Here is a 15348-nt window from a genome sequence, read left to right as displayed (position 1 = left end):
TTGGTTGGTCCTTAAAAATGGAAGGAAACCCAATGGCCTGTTTGGGGGGGGGGGGCAAGGCAGGCTTGCTATCACATGATGCTATAAGCTACCCTGGGGCCTCCAATGTATTGGCTCTAAGAGCCAGCGTTTGGCAGTCTATTCAGGAAGAATCCATTCATGTTCTCTCATGCCACTGCCAATGTGTAAAGGGCATGAGAGTATGTCTACCCAGTCCATAATACTCTGATGTGGCCCCCAGATGCTAAGCTAGGAGAGGAGAGTGCCTACGTTCAAGTCATTGGCTTTCTTCAAAGGCATTCAAAAACGCCTTGAAGGTAGAAGGGCAAAAGCAGACGGGAGCACAGTGTTTCTCAGCCAGGGATGATTTTTGTCTCCCATGTCCACTCACTGTAGACATTTAGCACTATCTGAAAGGATGGTTTTGGGTATCACAACTGGGTAAGCAGATGAGCAGAGCATGGGAGTACTGATAAGCATCTTACAAGGTACAGGACAGTCTTCATAAGAAAGAATTCTCAGGCCCAAAAGGTCAGCGGTGTAGAGATTTAAAGCGTGCCTGCAAACGTAGCAGTCACGGGTCTGCTGTCTCAGCGGACAATCTCCATGCCTCTGTGTCCATCCACAAGTGATAAGGAGTGAACCTAATGTCTGGGACATACTTACCCTGCTTCCTCTGGAGCTAGGACTGCCTTGTGTCCCTGTCTGCCCAGTTCTCCCCTAGAAACACAATAAAACATTTCCCCAAAAAAATCATAAGTCAAAAGTAGGTTGGCTATAAGTCCTGAGTAAGTCAAAAAAGTATCAGCATGCCATCAGCAGAATACAGGAGCCATGCTGGAGCCATTCCATATAGTGACACTTCTGGTGAGATGGTCAATAAGGACAAGGGCAGCAACCAGAAGAGGGGTAGCAACATGCCGTAAGTAAATGGTGACAAATAAGTACATTATCACTTCCTAGAACATTAACAATGTCCCCCAAACATATAACCTACTTCAGACATACCTTATTTTCTTTTAACCATAGATGACTAGGGGGAGGGGCTGTTCATATGCTTTGCTAAATGTACTTAGCTCAACAGCAGAATTAGTCAACTTATCTATGTAACATAGATTCAATTACTTGTCTGCCCCGGTCTCCTTTGGCGCCCTTCTGGCCTTTGATGACGCTGTCTTGTCCCGGGTTACCCTAGGAGATGATTTCGGAAATGTTTAGACTCCAGAAACATCAGAGTGAGGGAGTTAGCTAATTAATTCATCAGTGTGAACGCAGGGCTTTGCTATAGAGCCCAGGCAGGTCTTGAACTCACAGTGACCCTCTTGCCTCAGCCTTCTGAGTTCTAGAATACAGGCGTGTGCCTCAGTGGGCTTCCATTTTCCCTTTCTTCCTTGTGTAGTACATGGACTTGAACCCAGGGCTTAGAACACAGCAGGCAAATCATCTATCACTGACAGATCCTTGAGGTGGGGTCTCACTAAGTTACTCGGGCTGACTTGAACTTGAGATCCTCCTGTCTCAGTGACCTGAGTAGCTGGAATTACAGGACTGTGCCACCAGGCTTTTTTCATTTTATCATTATTATTTTTTAATTATATAATATTTAAGTGTTAGGCTTCAGCGGTTCTCAACCTCTGAGTCACAACCCCCTTAGCAAATCCCCATCCCCCCAAAATATTTACAGTATGATTCATAACAGTGGCAAAATTACAATTATGAAGTAGCAATGAAAATAATTTTATGGTTGGGGGTCACCACAACATGAGGGACTGCATTAAAGGGTCACAGTATTAGGAAGGCTGAGAACCACTGAGCTCATTCAAGCTAAGGGATAAAGGGTAAGAAAAATCCTCAACTCAAAACTCTTAAAAGTAACGTTGGCCCCGGTTTGAAGGTGATTTGGTGCCTGAAGCAGTGTTCTGGGAGTATAGGCTGTACACTAACTTCCCCACAGCGTTGAGCCGCCAGCCCATTCAGACATGGAATGAAAGGCCCCCTGGAACTGAGTCTGGAGGAGAGAATGCCAGTAGGGAGGTAGCTCAGTGGCAGAGTGCTTGTCTAGTAGCCGCGGGGACCTGGGTTTGAATCCTAACACTGTTAAACCAACAAACAAGAAAGAAAGAAAAAAAATTCAAGCTCTGGGCTGCAAGATTTGAAATCTGACCAATAAAACAAAGGGAGTTTTCACCACAGTAAGTTGGAAGTCTCAACACACTGTGAGCTCATATGATGGAACTTTAGATCCCCGTTCTGAGCCTTTAGAATAATCAGTCCAGGTCAGATTTGGACAGGTTCCCACCCCACCCCCACCGCCCCAAATAAAAAAGCCCTGGTAGCAAACACCTACCACCCCAGCTCCCAAGGCCAGTATTTGACTGTACTTCAGTGGGAACCACTAAGGGGTCCGAGAGCAAAGTTTTGCTGAGATAAAATTCAGAGCTAAGTGGGATCTGGTAACTTACGGGGTCCCCCGGGAATCCCTTCTCGCCGTCTTCCCCAGGGGCGCCTCTAGAACCTGGGCTTCCCTGAAAACAAACAAACAAATAAACAAACAAACAAATAAGCAAGCAAGCCTCTGTGTGGCTTTTACAATGGTGTTAAATGTCAAGTTGTACATGGAGGAGGAATGCCAATCAGATGAAATGTTTCATGTTTTCCTGTCTCCCCCAGGTGCGCTCAGCCATCCCAAGTTCAAGTTTAAGCCATGGCCAGGGTGAGAAACAGGAAACCTCCTCGTGGTCTAGCATAAGTTGTCCAATGCGACTTTCAGCAACTGGGGAAAACTCCACTGCAGTGGGGAGAAAACCAGCCATCTTTGGCTTGTAGCACTTGCAAATAATATTTCTAAAATGAAAAATTGATTGCCTTCTGAATAAACCCTTCCCAAGCTGCACACACACACACACACACACACACACACACACACACACACACACACACATATGCATGCATGCACATACGCACGCATGCGCACAGATACATGCACAAAGACATGCGCACTGGAGTTGCTTACCATCACAAAACCCATCTTCCTCCACCTGAACGCTGTTCCTTCTAGCAGAGCAACTACCAGTGGCCCCCAGCTTCATGTGCTTGCTTGCCCTCTATCCAGAATGTTCTTCCTCCCCATCTGTGCCTTGCTAACTGCAGTTCACTTTTGGTTTTGAGAAGACTTCCTGGACATCCCACCTGTAAGCTGACTGGGGTCAGAAGGACCCCACGTGGCCCTAGCCATTTCTGTGTACCGTGGTGTCCTTGAGAATGAGGATTACATGTGGTCCACCCCGTCTCTGAATCCTTGACAAGTCATTAAGTGTCTGGTATGTCACAGATGCTCAAAAACATTTGACAAATAAACGGATCAGATCATAAAGACAGAGCTGGCTGTTGGGACGAGTTTAACACAAGCAAAGTATGTCGAGATGATCTACAACTCCAAGGCCCCCCACATTGGCTTCCTTCATTCTCTTTGTTTTTGATGTCAGGAAAAAAAAATACAAAGGCTAATAATAGTGGCCAAACGTGCTCATTTACAGACTCCTGAAAAACATAACCACAGAAAGACCTCACACGGTGAACTTTTCTAGCTGGAAATTCTTGAAAACATCACCCAGGAGTTATGGGAGTTTGAATGAGAAACATGCCCCGGAGACTCATATATTTGAACTCTTGCCCCCAGTTGGCGGAACCTTTAGGAGGTGGAGCCTTGCTGAGGAAGCGCGTCACTGGAGGCTGGCTAAAGAGTCCATAGTCTGGCCCTACTTCGCAAATGTCATCAGCCGGCTTCCTGCGCCTGCTGACATGCCGTGCCTTCCCCACCATGAGGCCTCTCCCTCTGGAGCCATGAGCTAACACAAAGCCTTTCCTCCTTAAATTGCTTTTCGTCAAGGAATTTTATCACAGCAAAAGAAAAGGAGCTAATACAGTAGTCCGTGTGCCCCAACCAGAAGAGGGCCATTTGTTTGTTGGCAATAGGCTTTCATTGTGTAATTGGGATAGCTAATTTTGTCAAATTGAATTTAAGGAACGCTCAGGACACTAATGAAGCATACCTTTGGGTGTGTCTGTGAGGGTTGCCCACAACCCCAAATGGTTTAAGCTGAGGAGAGAAGCCCCACCCTGACAGTGGGTGGCACTATGCCATGGGCTGCGTGTAGTCCTAGACTGAGCACTGGCCATCCCTTTCTGTTCCCTGGTGGGTGCCATGGATCATGACCCTCCAACCATGCCTTCCCCACCAAAACAGGCTGTGTTCCTCTAAACTGTGAGCCAAAACAACACTTTGTCCCCTAGTCGCCTTCTGGAAGCATCCAGGAGGTACCATGCATTTGGTCACAGCCAGAAGAACGGTAACTAAGGGTGGTGGAGGGGTCGGCTGTCAATTTTATCCCCAACTGCCAGCGTAGCAAACAAGGCTGGATCTGTCACCAGGGACTACTTGAGTTACCTGAGAGCCAGGGTCACCTTTTTCTCCCTTTCCCCCACGAAATCCATAAAATCCCTAAACAAACATAAAACGAAATCTCATTTAGAAAAATCAACCTCATAACGGCTTCGTGATAACTTTTTTAAAAAATGGGAAGGTGGGGGGAGAGGCAGGTGACTCACCTCTTCTCCATCCAGTCCGTCGAGCCCGTCTTCTCCGTGCTCCCCCTGGGAGGGGGGGGGACACAATAACAGTCAGCGGTCAGGGACAGCTGGTGACAGGACATGAGTCCCCAGCTAGGAGATCAAGCTTGAGAGAAGGAGAAATACAATACCTGAACTCCGGAAAACCCTTTGATTCCCTGCAAAAGATTAAACAGCTGTCACTGCAGGGGCTCAAAGGCAGAGTGGGGAAGTCTAACTCTGCAGCGGGAAGGGGGCTGCGTCCCCTGGGAGGGTTGTTTTGTGTCAGCTCTTTCACTGTTTCTGGCTGAACACCCATATAAAGGTTATGGGTAGAATTAAATGAATGGTGAAGGCTCGTCTGCAATAGAGGAAACTAACATGTATAACATGGGGGGGGGGGGGCGGGCAGGGGAGGGAGGGAAAGGAAGAGGTGATGGGAAAAGAGGTAATGAGCAAGAAAACGGGACAGGAAGGGACCAGCTGAAACTTACCTTCTGGCCCCGAGTCCCCGGACATCCCATGATCCCTCTGTCTCCTTGAGGCCCAATGTCTCCTCGTCTTCCCTAGGATGTGAGTTCAAACACATGTCCACAGTGAAACTTGTGCCAGAGGTTGTCAGCGCTTCGCTTTTGGAGCACTGAGCTACAGCTTGTGGCCTCCCCACCCTTCCCCCTGTTAGCCTTCAGGGCTCCCTCACTTAAAGTCAGCTTCTTTACTCCCCCATCAGACAGTGTGGCCAAAGGCTCAGAAGTCACTTTGCCTCCTAGCCACACTCCTAATTGCTCAGTGATCCCATGATATCATGTTCAGGGCCTTGATGCCACCCTGGGGAAGTCAGCATTGGTGACATAAAAAAGCCATTCAGTGCCCAGGGCTAGAGCTGAGCAGAAACCCATGGGAAGACACATTCCTGCAAGGACAGAATGCAAAGGCAGAAGAGCCTGACCTTGGGGCTAGGGAGACGGACTGGCTGGGAGTGAGCTTTCTGTGCAAGACTAAGGGTCTTAGTTTGATCCTAGAACTCACAGTTAAAAACAACAACAACAAAACTGAGCCAGGCACAGTTGGTCATGCCCGTAACTCCAGCACTCAGGAGGCAGAGACAGGCAGATCGCTGTGAGTTCTGTGCCAGCCTTGATCTACAAAGTGAATCCAGGACAGCCAAGGCTACACAGAGAAACCCTGTCTTGAAAATCGGAAAAAAACAAAAAACAAAAAACAACCTGAGCCAGGCAGTTGATCACATCTGTAATCCTAGCACTGAGGGAGCAGAGGCAGGTGGTTTTCTGTGACTTCCAGGTCAGCCTGGTCTACAAAGTGAGAGCAGGACAGCCAAGGCTACAAACAAACAAACATCCAAAGAATGTTTAATCCCAGATCTGGGGGCAGGGGACAGAGACAGGTGGAACCCTGGGGCTTTTGCTGGCTGGCAAGTCTATCCAAATCTACAAACTCCAGGTCAATGAGAGACCCTATTTTAAAAAAAAAAAAAAAAAAAAAAGCAAATAAAGTGCAGGCCAGGTGGTTGTGACTCACACCTTTAACCCCCCAGCACTAGAAACACAGAGACAGGTGGATCTCTGAGTTCAAGGCCAGCCTGGTCTGCAGAGTGACTTCCAGAACAGCCATGGCTACACAGAGAAACCCTCTCTCAAAGAACTAAAATAAAAATAAAAATAAAAATAAAGTGGATCACTCCTGAGAAACAAACCTATGGTTGACCTCTGACTTCCATATGCATGCGAGCACATGCGTGTACACACACACACACACACACACACACACACACACACACACACACACACACACCAGAGCCATTCCTCACAGTATAGGTCTGTCCAAAGTCAGGCTGTCTACACAGGAAGAGCACTCAGGTCAATATCTCTCATCAACCCTGATTCTAATAGGAAATATTTAGAAACAGCCTAGAGCAGGAGTTGAATGCATCTGGAGAGAACACCCTAAACGTGCATGTGGGGATCACGTGAGGTTAACCTACCCTCTGGGTACACCTGTGAGGAGTTGTCTTGATTGGGTTCACTGAAGTTAAAAACGAAAACAAAAAACACCCTAAATGTGGGTGGCACCATTCCATAGGCTTGGGTCCTGGATTGCATAAAAAGGAGAAAGGTATCTAGGGTGGGGCACCTGAAGAGGGGAAGGCTATGGGAAGAAGGGGAGGCTATCTGGAGGTGGGGAGACTGAGGGGGGCTATCTGGAGATGGGGAGACTATCTGAGGTGGTGAGCTATGTGGAAAGCAGAGGCCATGTGGAGAAGAGGCTGTTTGTGCGAGGGGTGGGGGCTGAGCAGGAGCACTTAACCCTCTCTACTTCCTGACTTGAATGCAATGGAACCAGGTGCCTCCAGCTGGTGCCTCATGGTTTATCCCCCTAACACCCCACCCCACTCCCACTCCCCCCCCACCTCCCCCCTACTCCCACTCCCATGCCCTCACATCCTAAGCCGTTATGAAGCCCTCCTTTCTTCAGATGCTTTCTCTGGGTATTTTGTCCTGAGGAACAAGGAAGATGGCTAACATAGCTTCCTCCTGAGGGCAGGGAGGTGTGAGTCACCTTTCCCCCATCTCCTTTACTCTAAAGATCAGTCAGGCCCTACACAAGCTCAAGGTATTGCCCCCCGGAGAGGCTCTTGGGCTTCATTTCTCTTTCTTTTTTTTTTTTTAATTTTTTAAAATTAATTTATTCATATTACATCTCAGTTGTTAGCCTATCCCATGTATCCTCCCATTTCTCCCTTCCTCCCATTTCCCCCCTACACCCCTCCCCTCCCCTATGTCTGTGTCTGAGGGGGACCTCCTCCCCCTGTATATGCTCATAGGGTATCACAACCTAAACTTTCAGCCAACGATGGGCCCCCTCAGCAAGGCAAGGAGGTGACACTCCATACACAAAAGCTGCTCACACCAGCTTGGTAGTGTTTGCGACCCCACTGGGGTACAAAGTGAGCCACTTAGCATACCCCTTTAATGATCCTTTTAAAGTAAGCTAGGTCAGCCTTGGGTCCTAGAAGAATTATCAAGAAGTTGAATATCCTAGTCAAGCTCTGACTTACAGGTCAGTCCTTGGACGCCTCACGCCATTGTCTGAGCTTTTAAACATTATGAGCTGACCACTCCCCATGCCAAACGAAGCTACCCAAGGGGCCTGGGTCCCTCCAAGCTCTGCCCATAAGAGCTATGAGCCGAATGACTGTTCTGGTTCTGGAGTCAAATATTGAGGCTTCCAAACCTCTGGGCAGCATTTGGTCGTGACGTTGTGCCCTGGGGGACGTCCTGCCTTCTTCCTCTCCGTTGAAGGACGCATGCTCTCCAGCTCTAGCCTGGAGTCATGTACCACGCCTAAAGAGTGCTGCCTAACAGAAGAGCTGCTACATCCTGCTTAGAGGCATGGAGGAAAGTTCCAGAACCCGCCCCCCACCAAAGCTGATTTAAAACCAGGAACAACTATAGCAACAAAATTCTAGCCGCTGGCACATGAGCTGTTCTTGTCCACATCCTGGAGTTAGGGAAGGGACAAAGAAATCAACCTTTTCCTCCTCAGAGCTATTTTAAAAGGAAAGACACACACGTGACTCTCCTCTGCCCTAAAAAGCTTTTCACGACAACAAAGCAAATCGGTGAGTGTGGGCTCATCGGGGAGGAACCCCTAACTTACAGGGTCTCCATCTTCTCCCCTGTGTCCTCTGTTGCCTTTCTGACCTGAAGAACCCTAAAAGGGGAGAAAGAAGGATATTAAAACCATTCTCACTCAGGTCATTAGGCATCCCTGGCCAGGCCCTCCCTCGAACGTTGGGTAGACTTTGTGCCAATAAAGCCAGGAGTTGCAGAGAATCCAACATATGCAGCTGGCTTTTTCCTTGGACTCATCTCTGAAGGCCCTCTGCAGAAGAAGGCCCTCCTGATGACCCTGAAAACCTGCCACTCTTGCACCCGCAGCCACCATTTTTTTAAAATATGTATTGTTATTATTTTAATTATGTGTATTTGCTGCCTGGCTTTATGTCAACTTGACATAGAATCAGAGAGGAGGGGGCCTCAATGGAGAAAATTCTCCATAAGATTGGGTTCTAGGCAAGCCTGGCATTTTCTTAATCTGAGATTCATGGGGAGGGCCCAGCCCACTCTAGGGGTGCCACCGTGGCCTGGTGGTCCTGAGTTTTTTTTTTTATTTTTATAATAATGCAGGCTGAGCAAGGCATGAGGAGCAAGCAGTAAGCAGCATCCTCCATGCCTCTGCAGCAGCTCCTGCCTCCAGGTTCCCAGGTTCCTGGCCTGTTTGAGTTTATGTCCTGTCTTCCCTCAGCGGTAAATGGTGATAAGGAAGTGTAAGCCAAATAAACCTTTCCTTCTGGAGTTGCTTCTTGTCGTGGTGTTTCACCACAGAAGTAGTCACCATAAGACTGCGCGAGCGCGCGCGCGCGCGCGTGTGTGTGTGTGTGTGTGTGTGTGTGTGTAAATGAGTGCAGGTGCATGTGGAGGTCAGAGGAGAGCCCATGGAGCAGGAGTTACAGGTTGTCATTAGCATCCTGATGTGGATGCTGGGAACTAAGCTCAGATACTCTGGCAAGCCCCTGAGCCATCTCTCCAGCCCCATCACTGACAAATCACAAACCCCTTCAAAGGGCCCATTTGACTTTCTTCTGCTTTGATAAGAGCAGTATTTAAACTGAGTCGCTTTCCTCTGAGTCACAGTTTAGCTGCTTTTGACTCTGCTTGTCACAAAGCTCTGTTGAGATTTGCTTTCCCCACACAGACCCTTGCTGCGCCTCTGGAGCACAGTTCTACTGACATGCCACAGTAGAGTTCAGTAAACGGAGTACCACAATTTAGCAAAACATTCTGCATAAATTACCCTTCAACATGGGTAGGCAAAGCAGAAAGCATCAGCAAGTGTTAGCATCAATATGTTTTGGACTGAGGAGAAGGTTCAGCGTAGATGCTTGTTGCCAAGTCTGACAACCTGTGTTCATGCCCAAAACTCACAAAGTGGAAGGGGAGAGCAGATTACTGCGAGCCGTCCTCTGACCTTCACAGGTGCTCTACAGCATGATCATGATCCCCCCCCCAATGAATAATTTAAGTCTTTTTGAAATGTGCAGGGAGGAAAATACAGACTAAGATTGTTAAGAGGAAAATAAATCCATTTATCACAAAAAGTCCTTTTACCATGATACCTAAAATCCATTTGAAATTGCATATTTAGTGAATGCAATATAAATGCACAGTTTAATTGTTACAGTAAGTTTTGTGCAATCGTTGTATGTGACATCTGCACAGTCATCACCCAGGCAAGAATTGGGACATCGACAGTCCCAGCACAGGGTCACCTCATTGCAAGTGCCCAGAACCCAGTACCCTAGCCCTCCTCAGAAGTGCACTGCTAACACTTAGGATAATACTTCCTGGGCTTTAAAGGTACTTCACTCCTTAAATATGCATTCTCAGACAGTACATCTTCCTTTTAATAAAAGGAACCCTACCTTAACGTTCTCCTGCTTTGTCTTTTCTACTCCCTCTGGTCATTACCATGTGGATAAACTTTCATTCATGCTTTTTAATGAGCGTAGTCCATTTGTTTGCATTGGTACAATCTTTCATAGAAAATGCCATGATGTGTTTCTCCATTCTGTTACTGTGTAATTGATCATCTATAATTTGTCCTTTTATTTTGCAGCTCAGTCTCATTTACCGTTGTAAACCCCACAGCTCCATCAACTATTCTAACACCTTTCAGACTGTCAAAAGCAGACTTAGAAAGTGTGTGCAAAGCCCCCAAAGCATCCTCACTAGAGATGAGGAGGAGAAGGGGGGTTGTTCTCGGTGGCAGTGTCAGGAGCGAGCCCCTCTAACCACTCCTCCACTGTGGATGGTGCATAATGTGCCCAAGGCAATTACATCATATGAGCGGAGGTTGCAAATTCAACTATTCCATTTCAGCCCCACTCACAACAAGACAAGGCATGTTAGAGAAAATAGGATCCCAACCAAATGGCACCTTTGAGGCTTGGGGTCCCCGGGTTCCGTGAGGTCCTGGAATCCCTGGACATTTACAAAACTTACAGCAACAAGCCCTCTCTGCAATGTTTCCCTAGAGAGAGACAGAGAAAAAAAATTAAAAACCAAGTGTGATGAGCAACAATCATCATGGGTTTTCTTACATGAGAAACTTGTTTAGACACATCATAGGCCACCTACAAGGGTTTTATGACTTGAATTGCAGAGAGAGGCAGTAGGCCAACAAATTGCGTGGGCAGTGTCCCCTCTCAAGGAAACCTCCTCAATGAATGGAAAGGGCACCAAGTACATAGATGGCCACAGGCCAAGTTGACTTGAGACATATTGATTCTTAGTTGACAATTTCCTGGAATTCCTGTTGTATAAATTATTAGGAGCTTTTCAATGACATTAGGGACCAGTTGATATGCTGGTTATCAATGATATGACGATGAAAGGAAAAGCAGGGGGAAAATTATGTGTTTTTTTTTTAAATGATGTTTTGAGTGCAAATCAAAACTTCAATCCTGCAGTGTGTTCAGGTGTCAGAGGCAGGCAGATCACTGAGTTGAGGCCAGCATTCCAGGCCAGTCAGGGATATGCAATAAGACTAAATCTCTAAATAAATAGATAAATATATAAATAATGTTACATTATCTCATACATGGTAGAATGGCTACTATCCAAGAAAGGATGGAGTAAGGGAGTGGGGGAAGGGAAGTGAGAGGAAGGAGGAACGGAAGTAGAGGAAGAGAGAAAATAAAAGTAGGGAGAAAGGCAGAAAGCACAACACATCAAGTGTCCAGGAAGCTGTGGAGAGAACAGAGCTTGGGAGAGACGGAAAACAGTAGATGTGCTCCTCAAAGCACCAAAGCCGGAACTATCATAACCCATAATCCCATTTGTGGGCGCGTATGCAAAAGAAGTGAACACGGGATCCTGAAGAACCGTTTGTGCATGTGTGTTCAACATGGGGTCACTCCTATTAGCTAAGAGGGAGAACCAACTAAAGTGGCAGTTGAGAGGTGAGTGGATAAGGAAGAGAATACTGTCACATGCTACAGTGTGGACGAGCCTTGAGCACATTACACTAAGCCAGCCACAAGCAGACAAATACTGCATGGTGCCTTTATAAGGAATCTTCAGGAGAGAGACGCTTAGGAACAGAAGGTTGGTGGGCGCGTCAGGCTCTGTAAGGGTTGGGGCAGAAAGAGGTCATATTGCTAACTGGGGGCTTGCAGGGTTTCAGTCTTATACAATGAAAACTTTCTAGAGATCTATTGAACAGCAAAGTGCACATTAGTAGTGTGGTTGTCAGCCTTGACTGTCAACTTGCTAAGATTTATAATCACCATGGAAACAAGCCTCTGGAGCTGCTGGGGGATTTTCTAGATTAAAGTTAACTAAGGTGGAGGGTGCCACACTAAGCGTGGGTTCCTGCAGCACCACCCCACAGGCTGGCTGAAAAAGGAGAAATCCAATTACAGCAACACCCATCTCTGCTTCCCCACTGCAGATGCAGCTGACCTCAAACTTCTGCTGCCTGACTTTCCCACCATGCTGGGCTGTATCCTCCAACTGCAAGCCCCCAACAAACCCTTCCTGCTGTAAGCTACTTTTGTTGTAATGGACAAGTAATAAATACAACCGAATGCTATATACTTGAAGCTGTTGAGATGATAATTATTACACTTTTATCATTATAACAAAACCCAAATGCAGTTAAAAAAACAACAACAACAAAGTTTTGTTTTAACTAATAACCAAGGACATATTGATTACAATGCTTAAGAACATGGGCAAAATATGATATTATGGTCTTTTTCAATTTTCATAACATCCTAAATCCCATGCATTTAATTTAATGACATAAACAGCAGCAGTCTTTGGAGACACCAGGATTCCAACTCAGTTCTCATAGCGCTTGAGATAACTCAACTCAACGTGGCCCTAGAGAAAACAACTCACCAGATACTGGGAGAGCTTCTTGCCCAGGTCTATTCCGATGGTCAGGTGAGTCCTGTAGTCAAATCCTTTTCCAAATTCAAAGCTGGAAAACTCATCATGGGTGAGTGTGTTCAGGGACACCACAAACAGAGCATCAAGTCCTAGTTAGTGAAAATTGTGCATGTGAAACCCAAGGGCTCACACACACAAAAGAACTTCCACTCAGTGAATGTCACTCAAAGATGCAGAAAAATGGAAAAGGCAAACACACACTAGCTGAAGCAGGATTCTCAACCCAAAAACACCCAACAGCAGACTCACCTGAATTTCTGAAAACACACTAGACTCTGGCCTCTGACTTTAGAGCATAAAATTCCCCCACAAAAAGAACATCCAAGGGAAACTATTGACAAATCAACTGAAAAATACCAGCAGAGAGTGATGTTATCGCACATCAATTCTGATGCAACTTTTGGGCATTCAAATGTGGTTTTTAAGAAGCGCATTGTTTATCTTTGGGGTGGGGTTGTGAATTTTCTGGACTAGTATCAATGACAGTTACATCCCAGGAGCCCAGACTCTGGGTGATTCCTACCTCAGATGAATGTATTTATTAGGCCACGGGTTATGGCACCTGAGACTGCAGAATCCTGCCTAATGTAAACACAAGGAATTGCTCTGCTTGGCCTCAAACTAACTCCAACGATCTGGTCTACTCCTCTGGCTCCTTCTTGTGCTCTTCCATGTCCGTCTTCACTTGTGTCTAGTTTGTTCTCTCTGCAACCTCTCTCTGTAAAACTCTCCTAGTCAAACCCCAGAGGACAACTGTCATTGATACAGAGTCCAGAAAGTTCAGAACCCCACCCCAAAGATAAACAGCGCACTTCTTAAAAGTCACATTTTGTTCGGTTCAGTGAGAGGCCTTTCATTCACTCATTCACTCATCCATCTTGTCATTAAGCAAGCATTTGTTTCTTAGGAGCTTGTTGAGTCCTGACTGTCATGCCAGGATGAGTGGGTCAGGCACATTCCTTCCTGTGTCAAAGTTCATGGTCTAATGGATAAGGTGAGCAGAGTCAGACAATTCTGAGTTTTCTGGGAGTGACCATCAGGGAACAGTGAAAGCCTTACTCCTGATAGTCTCAGGGAGGTACAGGAGGAGTCTTGGTGGACTATAAGTGTGGGTGAATTTTAAGTGAGAAATATGGCTACTCTTGCTGGAATACAGAAACTCCTTTAGTACACACCTTTAATCCCAAACAATGAAGGTAAAGTTAGTTTGTAGAAGGAAGCACCTGTGTTTGAAAGGAATGTGTAATTGAGAGAAAGATTTGACAGAATAGGATATACCCAACTCTAATGCGTACAGAGAAGAGAGGAGGGTGACAGGAGAGGGAGCAGTACAGAGAAAGAGAGGAGCCAGCTTTACCAAGAGAGTTTTACAGAGAGGTTGAAGAGAGAACAAGCTGCACACAAGTGAAGACATCAGGAGCATGAGAAGGAGCCAGAAGATTAGACCAGATTGCTAGAGTTGGTTTGAGGTCAGGCAGAGCAATTCAATGAGAAACTGAAAAAAAGCCAAATTGGTTCAGTCAACTTGGAGAGAAGTTTGAGCCAGAACAGGTGAGTTGAACCAGCCAGCCAGAGTTCAGAAAGAACTAGAAAGGGTGAACTTATTCAGTAGTAAGTCTCAGAGGCCAAAAAAACATTCTAGGCTTAGGTTAGATTGTAAAGAGCTTCCAGGACTATGCCTAGGTTAGCAGATGGAGGCAGCAGGCCTCAAAGACAACAATTGCATCAGGCAAATGAAATTTTTACATATGGGAGGACAGTCTCAAGGAGACATGGGAGGACAGCCTCAAGGGGATGTGGGAGGACAATCTCAGGGAGATGTGGGAGGACAGTCTCAGGAGGATGTGGGAGGACAGCCTCAGGAGGATGTGGGACTCAGAGGGGATGTGGGAGGACAGTCTCAGGGGGATGTGGGAGGACAGTCTCAGGAGGATGTGGGACTCAGAGGGGATGTGGGAGGACAGTCTCAGGGGGATGTGGGAGGACAGTCTCAGGGGGATGTGGGAGGACAGCCTCAGGGGGATATGGGAGGACAGCCTCAGGGGGATGTGGGAGGACAGTCTCAGGGGGATGTGGGAGGACAGTCTCAGGGGGATGTGGGAGGACAGTCTCAGGGGGATGTGGGAGGACAGTCTCAGGGGGATGTGGGAGGACAGTCTCAGGGGGATGTGGGAGGACAGTCTCAGGGGGATATGGGAGGACAGTCTCAGTGTGACACGGGAGGACAGTCTCAGGGGGATGTGGGAGGACAGTCTCAGGGGATGTGGGAGGACAGTCTCAGGGGGATGTGGGAGGACAGTCTCAGGGGGATGTGGGAGGATTCTTGGAAAAAGTGGTGGCTAATCTGGCTCTGAAGATGAAAGGAAGTTGCCCAAGGGAAAGAACATGAATAACAGAGGCTTGGGAACGGAGGGAGGTGTGCAGAGCTGTAATGGAGACTGGAAGGGAGGAGCCTGTGAACACCTTGGTGAAGGAGTGTCCTGCATGCTGGAACACCGGGTGTCAAGAATGAGCTCGGACGGCACAGGAGCAGAGGCAGGATTCTGCATTCTCAGCTGTCATAGGAAGGAAGTTGCTATATCCCCAAGGGCCATGTGAAGGCGGTGAAGGGAGGAGCTAAGCAATAAGGCAGGAAGTTTATGACTCTAAGGAAGTTGTCTATGGAAATTGAATCTCAAAAGCCAGTCTGGGGCTCCTTCGAGGC

At 47.1% G+C, this 15348-nt stretch overlaps 1 protein-coding gene across 1 annotated transcript in view; it reads right to left on the bottom strand.

Moving 5' to 3' along the window:
* Positions 1-15348, bottom strand: part of COL6A5 (collagen type VI alpha 5 chain) — a 97759-nt gene that overhangs the window by 52280 nt on the left and 30131 nt on the right. The window contains exons 11-20 of the mRNA XM_084751670.1: positions 12594-12733; positions 10627-10719; positions 8287-8340; positions 5103-5174; positions 4761-4787; positions 4609-4653; positions 4448-4501; positions 2463-2525; positions 1126-1191; positions 667-720 (exon numbers count right to left, since the gene is read on the bottom strand). Coding sequence (XP_084607796.1) covers positions 667-720; positions 1126-1191; positions 2463-2525; positions 4448-4501; positions 4609-4653; positions 4761-4787; positions 5103-5174; positions 8287-8340; positions 10627-10719; positions 12594-12733 — 668 coding nt within the window. The remainder of the gene's footprint in view (positions 1-666; positions 721-1125; positions 1192-2462; positions 2526-4447; positions 4502-4608; positions 4654-4760; positions 4788-5102; positions 5175-8286; positions 8341-10626; positions 10720-12593; positions 12734-15348) is intronic.

The sequence above is a fragment of the Acomys minous genome, assembly GCF_964271855.1.
Source record: "Acomys minous genome assembly, chromosome: 13".
Taxonomy (NCBI): Eukaryota; Metazoa; Chordata; class Mammalia; order Rodentia; family Muridae; genus Acomys; species Acomys minous.
The sequence above is the reverse complement of the archived record's forward strand: the minus strand, read 5'-3'. Positions and strand labels throughout refer to the sequence as shown.